The sequence below is a fragment of the Corythoichthys intestinalis genome, chromosome 7 (assembly GCF_030265065.1).
Source record: "Corythoichthys intestinalis isolate RoL2023-P3 chromosome 7, ASM3026506v1, whole genome shotgun sequence".
Taxonomy (NCBI): Eukaryota; Metazoa; Chordata; class Actinopteri; order Syngnathiformes; family Syngnathidae; genus Corythoichthys; species Corythoichthys intestinalis.
In genome coordinates, this window is record NC_080401.1 from 44,251,117 (window position 1) to 44,263,855 (window position 12,739).

Here is a 12,739-nt window from a genome sequence, read left to right on the forward strand (position 1 = left end):
AATATGTTACATTCATCCAGAGTCTTTAGTTTAGGCTTAAGGTAGGGTTATCAAATTTATCCCGATAACGGCGGTAATTAATTTTTAAAAAAATGTTTCACATAAAAATATTTAACGCAATTAATGCATGCACTGCACGACCCACTCACGCATTGCCGCGCTCAATCTGTAATGGCGCCGTTTTACCTGTATAGAGAGATAAAAGGCAGCGTAAAATGAGTAGATTGAATTTTGGCAGCCTTTGGAGCCTTTTTTTAAATTGGCAAAAGCCTTACAATCCCTCTCCCTACGATTAGAAACATCATGGGAAGCAATCCGGGGAAGCAAGGTAGCAATTGATCTTTTTCTTAACACTTTATGTTATTTCCCAGAGAAGATATATCAATTGGTACCACTACGCACAGTCATGCTTCCACTTCCCATCATGCATTTGGGCATAGCTACAGTATCATTTACTGAAAGCTCAACAAATACACTAGATGGCAATATTTAGTCACAATATACAAAGTCACAAGTCTTTCTATCCGTGGATCCCTCTCACAGAAAGAATGTTAATAATGTAAATGCCATCTTGAGGATTTATTGTCATAATAAACAAATACAGTACTTATGTACTGTATGTTGAATGTATATATATTGTTCATTTTTTTCTTAATGCATTGCCAAAATATATATGATCGGGAAAAAATATCAGGAATGATTGGAATTGAATCGGGAGCAAAAAAAAAAGCAATTGGATCGGGAAATATCGGGATCGGCAGATACTCAAACTAAAACAATCGGGATCGGATCGGGAGCAAAAAAACATGATCGGAACAACCCTAGTTAAATGCCTTTAGTATTAGCTGTCCACTGTATATGGCGGAAAACACAGACAAGGCTGAAAAAGCAGTTTCTGCTCTTGCACCCCTCTTTAAAATAAACTGCATTATTTTAACCATAAGAACTGTTTTGTTTGATAGAACAATATGTCGATATGCTGCCATAGCAGTTTTATGGCGCATTAAGCCTCTGAACTACATTTAATTGTCCGTTTTACCCTGGGGACCCCCGTTTACAGACACCGCGCAACCGCTTTTGTTTCAACCTAGCCATAAAAAGAAGGGAAGTAATTATATTAAGTTTTCAAAATGTATCATTTTTAGCTTAGAATCATTAATTGATGTCTAATATTTAGTTTAAAAAAACGACTTTATAAAATTATTCACTCATGTATTTCAAACAAATAACATTACATTACAAATTATTCACAAATAGCGTCTGTGAATAGGTCACGGATATTATGTACCTCATAAATATCGCTTAATTGTATTTTTTTGTTTGTTGTTGTTATTGTCGCATTTTCACTGATATTTTAGATGATAAATAATCGATCCAAACAAAGAAAAATTGGTGAAAAAAAAAAAGTTTAAAAAGGTAAATATTTGAAAAAGAAAATCTCCAACCACTTCTTGATGTCTGCGATTTCTGCATTGCCACCCTTGCTATATTACCGTGTTTCACCCATAAAATCCCCCAAAAGTCCAACTGTGGCAATTCACAGCTGTGTCTTGACACCCGGACATGAGTTTTTGGATCAAAACAAGGTAAGTACGCGATAATATCTCGTTAAAGACATAATGTCTTTAATAATGCTCTCTCAAGCTCTCATCTCAAGTTAGGGTTTAGGGGTTTAAATTTTTTCTTTTTTGAAAAATGCCCTCCTGCTCAAAATTTTTCTTTCCGCAGAAAATTAAGCTTTTAAGCTTTCCAATGATGTATCGCACATGCATGTAGGACAGTTTTGAAATTAGGCCAAATTGGGGGTCTCAGAGCGGAACCTGAGTGTTTTCCGCCATACAGGGACATTACCGGGGTGGGCAGTGCCCACCCACGGTCACGCTCTGCCCACGCAAAGAAAACTGGATGTACTAACGGTAGTCTGGGCACCGCGTATGGTATCCCATTCATATAGTACTGATGTATTCTAAGTTTTAACCTTTGCGTTGTTACCTCCTCTTTCACCTTTAGAAAAAAAAAAATGAAATGAAATGTTGGTTTTGTTTCTAGGGGGTACTACACATATTTCCGTATATTTAGATGTTTTTTTTCTACATTTTATCAAAGTTTTCGCCAGTGTTCACCTGGCTGTTGAGTTTAGTGAGTTTTGAAGCATTCTGAGGGGGTCAAAGTAGGGCTCAAAGTGTCGACGGGACAAAGAATGACTGCTAGGGGGCGCTACATAGTGGATTTGGAATTTGCATTTACACGGTATCAAAGATTGCAACTGTCTTGACCTTCCTGCCGATTTTGGTGCATTTTGAAGCATTCTAAGGGGGTCAAATTGAGCTCAAAGGAGCTGCGGAACAAAGAATAACTATAATAATAATAATAAAACCGAGGAACCACAATAGTTTACCTAAAAAAAACATTGTCACCTGCATTTCCATACTGTTCAGTTATGGATGTGTTCTAAGTCAAATAAAATAAAAATAAACTTTAATTTGTTTAGACCTACTCACAACAACAGTTATCTCAAAGAGAAAACAAAACATGTTTTAAGGTGCAGTAACCCTACGCTAGATTTCGACCCACTTGAGCATTGGAATTTTTTTTGTTTTTTTTTTGCCCCCCCCCCCCCCCCCCCCCCCCCTTAGGTAAAACTAATGCCCACCCACACCTGGCATCCTGGTAACATCACTGCTGCCATATATATTTAACCAATACATTTTTTAAAGCGTTCAATTTATACATAAACATACACTTTTATTTTAATCCTTTTTTTTTTTTTTAATTTTCAACAATTAACCAATTCTAGGAGTAAAAATAAATAATGGACGGACTTGTTTAGCGCAACATCTATGACGCGTGAGCCATAATTCGCCCATCCCTGCCCTATTTTTACGATTAAGTTTATTTTCTACTTGTATATATTTATACCTTACTCATTGTTGAATCCCACACCACACCCAACACATACAATTGGTTAAAACAAGTTTGTTTTCTCCATTCCGCCATTGAAGGCGAGAGAATTAAGAGCTTATGATTTGACAGTTTCAGGGCGTACTTACAGGATTATCCACATCGATGCTGAAGCCGTTTTCCGGCGTGCGGCTAACGTGGTAGTGTTTGTAGATGGCCCTAGTGGTAAGACAATGCACGGAACACGAGGTTATGAATAACAATAATTCAAATAATAAGACACGGGTTGGGTGGAGCATCTACATACTCCTTCATCTCTTCCCTGGTGCTGAGAGCGAAGCCGTTGCCGTCGCTGCTAGGCCTCAGCAACAGGTTTCCTCGGTTGGCCTCTCGTTCCAGCAGAAGCTCGGCCTCCATGCGGGACACGGGGTGAAAGCAACTGCAAGACAGATCACATTAATGTTTTTTTTTTGTTTTGTTTTTTTAAACGTGAATCAATACAGTGGGGCAAATAGGTATTTAGTCAACCACCAATTGTTCAAGTGCTCCTACTTGAAAAGATTAAAGAAGCCTGTAATTGTCAACATGGGTAAACCTCAACCATGAGAGACAGAATGTGGGAAAAAAATCACATTGTTTGATTTTTAAAGAATTTATTTCCAAATTAGAATGGAAAATAAGTATTTGGTCACCTACAAACAACCAAGATTTCTGGCTGTCAAAGAGGTCTAACTTCTTCTAACGAGGTCTAACGAGGCTCCACTTGTTACCTGTATTAATGGCACCTGTTTTAACTCATTATCGGTATGAAAGACACCTGTCCACAACTTCAGTCAGTCACACTCCAAACCCCTCTATGGCCAAGACCAAAAAGCTGTCGAAGGACACCAGAGACAAAATTGTAGACCTGCACCAGGCTGGGAAGACTGAATCTGCAATAGGTAAAACGCTTGGTGTAAAGAAATCAAATGTGGGAGCAATTATTAGAAAATGGAAGACATACAAGACCACTGATAATCTCCCTCGATCTGGGGCTCCATGCAAGATCTCACCCCGTGGCGTCAAAATGTTAACAAGAACGGTGAGCAAAAATCCCAGAACCACACGGAGGGACTTGGTGAATGACCTACCTAGAGCTGGGACCACAGTAACAAAAGCTACTATCAGTAACACAATGCGCCGCCAGGGACTCAAATCCTTCACTGCCAGACGTGTCCCCCTGCTGAAGCCAGTACACATCCAGGCCCATCTGCGGTTCGCTCGAGAGCATTTGAATGATCCAGAAGAGGACTGGGAGAATGTGTTATGGTCAGATGAAACCAAAATAGAACTTTTTTGTAGAAACACAGGTTCTTGTGTTTGGAGGAGAAAGACTAATGAATTGCATCCGAAGAACACCATACCGACTGTGAAGCATGGGGGTGGAAACATCATGCTTTGGGGCTGTTTTCCTGCAAAGGGACCAGGACGACTGATCTGTGTAAAGGAAAGAATGAATGGGGCCATGTATCGACAGATTTTGAGTGAAAATCTCCTTCCATCAGCTAGGGCATTGAAGATGGGATGTGGCTGGGTCTTTCGGCATGACAATGATCCCAAACACACAGCCAGGGCAACAAAGGAGTGGCTTCGTAAGAAGCATTTCAAGGTCCTGGAGTGGCCTAGCCAGTCTCCAGATCTCAACCCCATAGAAAATCTGTGGAGGGAGTTGAAAGTCCGTGTTGCCCAACGACAGCCCCAAAACATCACTGCTCTAGAGGAGATCTGCAATGAGGAATGGGCCAAAATAACAGCAACAGTGTGCGAAAAGTTTGTGAAGAGTTACAGAAAACATTTGGCCTCCGTTATTGCCAATAAAAGGTATATAACAAAGTATTGAGATGAACTTTTGGTATTGATCAAATACTTATTTTCCACCATGATTTGCAAATAAATTCTTTAAAAATCAAACAATGTGATTTTCTGTTTTTTTTTTTTTCCACATTCTGTCTCTCATGGTTGAGGTTTACCCATGTTGACAATTACAGGCCTCTCTAATATTTTCAAGTGGGAGAACTTGCACAATTAGTGGTTGACTAAATACTTATTTGCCCCATTGTAAAAGGCCGACCTGTAACACCTACATACATTAACATGGAGCAAAACTGCAAGTCTCGTACAATTTCAAATGACACTGCGGAAAAATTCTGACACTGTCTTGGCACCGCAACATGCTAATTATTGGATTGCTAACTTACTAAACAGCAACATATTCAAGTACAGGTACATAAAAAAGGGCGCTGTAGTTGACGGATCGTGTGAAAGCCTTCCATGACACGTACATTAGAGTGACGGTAAACAGGTTTTAATTACTGTGAACATACAAGAGAACTATAAGGTGTCGATACTCAAATTGCCTCAAGCAAAACACTTAGGTGTCCTTTTTTAGCGGAGTTGTACCGGAGCAGAAAACAATTCAGCGTGTTTGTGAGTGCTCGCTTCATTCAACAGCAGCTCCATTTAAGCAATGTAACGTATAGACATGTGCTGATTACCGGTTTCAAGGTCTTCCGTGGTATGTAAACGTCACTATTTCAAAACCGCAAAAACTTTCCGCCATACCGTCCCTAAGGTATTAGGTTATTTTTTTATGTCCCAAAAATGTGGGGAGAAATCCCTCGCTTGCAGCTGAAAGGCTGAACCCTCCCCCCACCAGTTGTTGCTCAGTGTCAGTGAGTCAGCTGTGCTACAAGATGGCTGGAGGGGGTGAAACTCCTGAACTTTTTCCCCCATCGAAGAAAACAAAATTGCTGATATGGGAATATTTTGGCTACAGAAAAGTTACAGACGGCCGCTGCTTAGGGAGGGCCAAACGACATGTAAAAGATGTTTGCGGAGAGTGGCTGCCGAGGAGGCAATACCTCCAATATGATTTTGCATTTACACAAAATTAAAGGTTAGTAAACACAGTCATGAATGTTTCCCACCAGCTACAAGAGTTAACTGCAGCGCGTTTAGTGTGGCTAGCGGTGGTAAACGTGCTTTTTTTTCTCTCTGGCAACTGTCTGTGTTGAGAGAGATTGTGTGTGTATAATGTAAACATGATACAAGTCATACACACATGCTTTTTATGGAAAAATTTGAATTATTTTTGTTCTGATGGCAATACAATAAACGGTAAACGATTACTCGATTAACTCCAGTAATTCAATTAGAAAAAAGTTTCGAATTAAATTTTGCTGCTTCAAGATAAACTGCCATCAAGTGGCGAGAGTGAATATGACATAACTCCTTTTTACATGGCTGAATCCAGCTGCTCCCTGTGAAGACCAATATTATAAGTTTTTGTTTGAGCTAATGTTTTTTAATGCTATTATTATTATTTATTATTTATTATTATTATTACTATTACTTATTTATTTAAAATTTCAAATTTATTATTATTACTATTATTATTTATTATTTACAGTATTTAACCATTTTTTTGTGGAAATATGTGTTTGAACCATTTGTTAGTGCATTGTAAACAAAAAAAATGTTAGCATTTTATAGCATTTAAGCTAGCGGACTTTTGCTATGTAAGTTAGCCAATTATTCTTTTGTGTGTTTTATTTATTTATTTATTTATTTTTTTTATAGCGTTTGGGGTTTTTTATTTATTTTTTGTTCCTTATCTGATTACTCGATTATTCGAACTAACTAGTTCATCGATTAATCAACTACGAAAATAATCGATAGCTGCATCCCTAATTTGGAGACATCTACTGGTCAAGAAGCATAACAGCTGTGCTAAGCTGTGACCAGCCCTTGTACAAAGGCAGAACGTTTCTTCATTCACTTTGAAGACAACATGCATATTGGCCCAAAACCGATAATGAAAAACCGATGACGATATTATCTGATATCATTTTAAAATGCTTTTATCGGCCGATATTATCGGCTACTCGATAATATCAGACAACTCCATGAATAAAAATTCTTACCTGGGCATGTCTTGTTGAGCATTTCGTAGTCTTTCTTTCTCCTTTTTCACAACTTCTTCCAGCATGACCATCTGTCCCGGCAACAGGTTCAGCTTCGTGGGCACGGACAGCTGCAACGCATACGTTTCCCCGCTATTAATATTACTACAAAAGCAATGTTAATAACACGTTTGAGCGGTGGAACAAACCTCAGCTACAGATTTAATCAAGCCCTTCCACAACTCACGAGCCTCCGCGTTCGGTGCCTGGAAATTAAATCGTTTACCGTGAGATGCATGTCAATGTATTTTTTACTAATGTGTTCAAATCTTCCTCTTACAGCAAATTTGTAGATGCCGTCTTTGGTCTGAATGTTGAGTTTAGCCACGTCCAACTTTTGATCCACTGTGTTGTCATCTGTTATGGACACTAGCGTTCCAAGGTCCAACTTCCAAGTGCACTGTTGAAACATTAATGGAGTTTTTAATTGAGTAAATGCAAGGGCGTAGGTTTGCATAGGGATGGTAGGGAGATAACACTACCAACTTTTCAGGATGCTCAAATTGTCCCCACCAGCTTTTAAGTTGGGCTGTCAAAATTATCACGTTAACGGGCGTTAATTAATTTTTTAAATGAATCAAGTTAAAATATTTGACGCATTTAACGCACATGCCCCGCTCAAACTGATTAAAATGACAGCAAAGTGTCATTTCCACTTGTTACTTGTGTTTTTTGGTATTTTGCTGCCCTCTGCTGGCGCATGGGTGCGACTGATTTTATGGGTTTCACTACCATAATTATTATTGACATCAACAATGGCGAGCTACTAGTTTAATTTTTGATTGGAAATTTTACAAACTTTATTAAAACGAAAATGTTAAGAGGGGTTTTAATATAAAATTTCTATAACTTGTACTAACATTTATCTTTTAAGAACTACAAGTCTTTCTATCCATGGAACACTTTAACAGAATGTTAATAATGTTAATGCCATCTTGTTGATTTATTGTTATAATAAACAAATACAGTACTTATGTACCGTATGTTGAATGTATATATCCGTCTTGTGTCTTATTTTTCTATTCCAAAAATATTTTACAGAAAAATATGGCATATTTTAGAGATGGTTTGAATTGCGATTAATCACGATTAATTAATTTTTAAGCTGTGATTAACTCGATTAAAAATTTTTATCGTTTGACCGCCCTACTTTTAAGCAACCTAATTTGCATTATATAAAGAGTTCAGTTATATAGGTAATTTAGATTGTCTTCCCATATATTGTAATGACATAATAGACCCTACCATTATTAAGTAAATTATTTTCATTATATTCAGACTTACATTGATCCCTTTTCAGTTGCTGAATGTGCCGGTCCACCCCCCCACCACCCACCTCAAACGAACGTTTGGTCGGCTGATGAGTTGAAGCCCCCCCATCCCGCCACAAAGACCCCCCCACACACAAACACACACACACACTCACACAGCCCCAACAGATTTATGTCGACAACATGCCACCTACTCCACCCCCTTCAGAGAGGAGGGTTATTAGAAGTTTTTTTTCGGCCAGCAGCAGCCACTGTAAGTCATGTAAAAAGACGTAAATGTTGTGGAAGTGGGGGAAAAACTACAAATTTTGCTACTAAAAGTCCAACCTGCATCAGACTAGTGCTGCAACGATTAATCGATTAACTTGAGTATTCAATTAGAAAAAAAGATTCGAATTAAATTTTGCTGCTTCGAGTATTCGTTGAGTTAAAGTCTCGTTGCAATGGTTTATTTTGAAAGTGTTTGCATTTAGCTTTATTGATTTGGGTGGATACACTGCCTTCTAGTCTGCCTCATTTCACATGGCCGAATCCAGGTGCTCCCTGTGAAGACCAACATAAGTTACATTTTTGTTTGAGCTAATGTTTTTTTAATGCATTTGTAATTTAGTTTATAGGTATATTTAGCCTATTTTTGTGGGAATATGTGTCTGAACCATTTGTTAAGAGCATTGTTAAAAAGTTAGCATCTTATAGCATTTGAACGAGCGGACTTTTGCTATCTAAGTTAACCAATTGTTCTTTTGTTGTACATAGATCTCCTTTTTTTAAAAATTTTTTTATACCGTTTGAGCTCAGGTAATTTAATTTTTCATGTTCCTTATCCGATTATTCGATTATTGGAACTAATGGTTAATCAATTAATCGACTACTAAAATAATCGATAGCTGCAGCCCTACATCAGAGTTAGCATAACATTAAATTTGCTAACCGGCAAAACTACTGCGGTCAGGCCAGCCTCCACAAGGAACATCGAAGTCAAGCTAGCCGTCCCTTATTTGGATCATTGTTTGCATTATGTGCATTACGGTAATATCGTCCCTACCAATGTTGAGACCAAACCTATTTCCCTAGAGTAAATGATTTGGATTACTATAATTTAATTCAAACGCTACTTACTTCAGTCTCCCTCTTGTCGTTGTAGAAATAAAGCACGTTGCCGCAGAGACAAGTCCACATTTTACGAGATGTCTACGAGAAACAAGAGATGGAAGGTAAGGAGGTGGTGATGTAACTTGAAAAGAGACAATGCTCTGTCATCTAGAATAATTTACAGTAGTATGATTATGAAATATTTTCCACTGAAACTAGTACACATATCATCATGTGGTTTTTAGAGGTTTACGTGCCAGCTAGTTTTGGCATCATGCCGTGCTATGTATTGACAAGACCAGACGGTCGGACTAGTTTTGCCTCATGGCATTGTGCCAGAACACAGAAGACCAACAAAAGCACAAAGAAACATGAATAAAGTTCCCATTTAGTGTCAAAATATGCACTGAATGCTACCATTTGTGTTAGGTTGCCCTTACTGGAGATTAAATTACATTGTCAAAGCTGTCTAAAGGGTGCCTGTTTTCTTAAAAAATATATAGAAAATACTTTACCTAACATACTGCATGCTAGTTTTCAAATATTGACATACTTTGAAATATGAAAAAAAATAGCATGAATGTTTTTACAGAAGCTATTGCAATGTAATTATAATTGCGTACAAGTAGTAAACACATAAGTAGGCAAGCTGCGGTGGACTCGACATGTTAGGGGAAAAAATGACTGCGGTTTTAGAATCAGCATGCCAATGATAGTTTACACCAGGTACGTGCAGAGGGGGGTGGGAGGGTGCTTGAGCACCTGCCCCTTTGCCCCTACATGCCCAAAGTGCCCCTTTTGACTGGGCTTTTTTTTTTGTGCATATGTGTGCGCTGGCCAACTGTGCAGTCACGCCACCAAGTACTTTACTTGAACACCAAAAAAAAACAAAAGACGTCTGTGTGCCGCTTGAAGGTATCCGAACTTCTGATCAGACCGCTGGAATTGTGACAGCCGAACCGCCGGACCCGCGCTGGCCCAGATCCAACGAGCCGGGCCGGCGTGACTCCGGCAATCCAGCCAGAAGGCCAAACTCCGCCCGTTCACCTTAATCTTAACCTTTTGTACAGACTCCATTTTGAAAGGTTTAAAGAAGGCTAACGGAAAACAAGTTGACAATTTATTCAGGTCGACAGCGATCAAAACAGCAAGACGAAACAGAAACACTCAGGCGGGGAGGCAAGGTCACCCTATCAAACGTCAACAAAAGGTTCCTGGGAAAAATGACAACGCTTAGTTAAACATTTAGTCTTTTGAAGGCTCTAGCCAGGCGAGCCGTGGGCAGGAAGAAGGGAGTGTTTGTTTAAGACTATTTTCTGTTTGTGGATTGGACAGGAAGATTTGGGAGTTATTTTTGTCAGGGCAACGAGGGTTGTGGATTTTGCCACCTCAGCGTCAAAGGGGCTCTTGGAGTCTTGTCAGTCGTGTTATCAGTTGGATATCGGGCGTTGGTTTTCCTTGTGTTGGGACAGGGTGTCCCGCCATTTGTTCTGGACTGTCCAGAAGAACGCATTGCGGGAGTTGGTGCGTCAATCTTGCTAAGTCAGTTGAATGACGCACGCGCTGGGCTTCCGTGATAAGAAGGCGTTGTTTATCTCTTATGCCCTATTCTGCTTGTTTTCCTTAAACTATTATATAAGTGCTATTGATTTTATATTGGGTGTGTTAGAGTAAGACAAACAGTCAAACGGTAAATACGAGAAACTATACTATTCCTTGATTGATTATATTGTGTGTTAGAGTAAAGCAAACAGTGAGACGGTGTCTAGAGAAAAGGTACTATGTATCTCCTTCACGCTAAAAGCCGGATAACCCCCCCCCCCTTTTTTTTTTTTGACCTGGGTGTGTGGTGAGGAGTACGAGGACCTCTGGTGGTTAGAAACAAACGGTGTTACCTTTACATACCGTGTTTGACCGAATAGTGAAAATTCTTACACTAGGTTTATTGTGGGGATTAAAAAAATAATAATAACACGTAATTTCCTCTTATATAGTTTTCTACTTTAATAATTAATTACCCCCCGCCCCTTGGCTATTTCGATCCACGTGTCTCTACTCTCTATAGACAACCATATTTTTCAGTTCTCTTCACAAGGTTACCTACAAAAGTACATATTTTTAAGTTCCCGTTTCAATCTAAATTTAATATTTACAATCCATCCCTTTATTTCATCTTCTTTGATTTTGTATAAATCTTAATGCGATAATTTGGTAATTCCTTTTCTATTGTATTTTGTAATAAAAATGTATATTTATTTCAAATATATTTATATATATTATATTTATATTATATTGTTCCCTCATCAGCTGGGTAAGAATAACACAGTTTGCAAGGATATTCAGGTATAAAACCCAACAATTATTAACAAAATCACAAAGTTATTGTTCCATAACATTTATTGTCATTACTTTATTTACTATTAGGTGCTAGAGGTGTCAAATATGCATAATATTGAAATAATAGTTTTGAATAAACTATGCTGATGTTGGCTCAGTGAACATCTGATGTGGTTTATTCTCAGATGAACAACCAGTTGAGGAAATAAGTTTTGATAAGACTGACTGACTCACAGCCAGAAAGTGTTGATCACAGTGTTGATTTCTATTTACTATTCCCCACCCCCAATTATAGTCTGTCACGGGCACAGCCGATTATGCTGTAATGCTGGTTAAAATGGAAGTTATGTTGTTGTAAAGTGTATTAAGTTCTTGTTCATATGCCCTTTTTGATCTATGAGCACCTACATCGGTCTCTACACGACCCTGGTTTACACAGCATAAAATTATAACTCAAATGACATTTTTGTTCAATTTTTTTCCTCAGTGTAATGTATGAACAAAGGACAAAGTGTACTAGAACAACAACTAGTGTAGTTGTGTGTAAACTAATGATTCACTTTCTTTGTCTGGCACCCAGCAAATATATAATTGCTACCGCTTTGTGCTGAGTTGGCAAGCACTCTCAAAGAACAACAACAACAAAAAACTCATTGATTGCACTGGTTGTAAGTCGTGACTGGTCATTTCCACACATTGTGCTACTCAAACCTCAAGCAGAAACCGAGAATGAGGTAACAAAACTTAATCATCATTAGAGTTATAAAAATGCTAGTAGATCTTAGTCCAAAAAAAATAAAACGGGATTTGCTTCCAGTTTTGCTGTGTACATGAAATTGGAAATTTAAAATTGAAATCAGTAGTAAATGATGAATATTCCTCAAGTTTTAAAAAAAAATCTCCATTAACATGTTTAAATTGTTTTGAAGATGAGTATACTACCAAATACAATTTGAGATTTTACACACAAAATTTCTTGGGTTTTATTCTACCTTGTCTTTGAACGACCGCTTATCCAAGAAGCCCTCATGGTAGTTCTGTCGTTTGTTCATCTTGAATGAAGTTTCTTCAGCAGCAATACCAAAGCATATCCTTGATTAAGATCCTAACACTCAGGTCGAGAAGATATAGTTGGCT

At 38.2% G+C, this 12,739-nt stretch overlaps 1 protein-coding gene across 2 annotated transcripts in view; it reads right to left on the minus strand.

The window, feature by feature from the left end:
- LOC130919386 (signal-transducing adaptor protein 1-like) overlaps positions 1–12,739 on the minus strand; it is a 29,851-nt gene extending 17,112 nt beyond the window's left edge. For both annotated transcript variants that reach the window (XM_057842025.1, XM_057842026.1), the window contains exons 1-7: positions 12,595–12,739; positions 9,293–9,364; positions 7,183–7,302; positions 7,052–7,108; positions 6,864–6,973; positions 3,209–3,340; positions 3,051–3,120 (exon numbers count right to left, since the gene is read on the minus strand). In XM_057842025.1, coding sequence (XP_057698008.1) covers positions 3,051–3,120; positions 3,209–3,340; positions 6,864–6,973; positions 7,052–7,108; positions 7,183–7,302; positions 9,293–9,364; positions 12,595–12,654 — 621 coding nt within the window. In that variant the 5' untranslated portion in view covers positions 12,655–12,739. The remainder of the gene's footprint in view (positions 1–3,050; positions 3,121–3,208; positions 3,341–6,863; positions 6,974–7,051; positions 7,109–7,182; positions 7,303–9,292; positions 9,365–12,594) is intronic.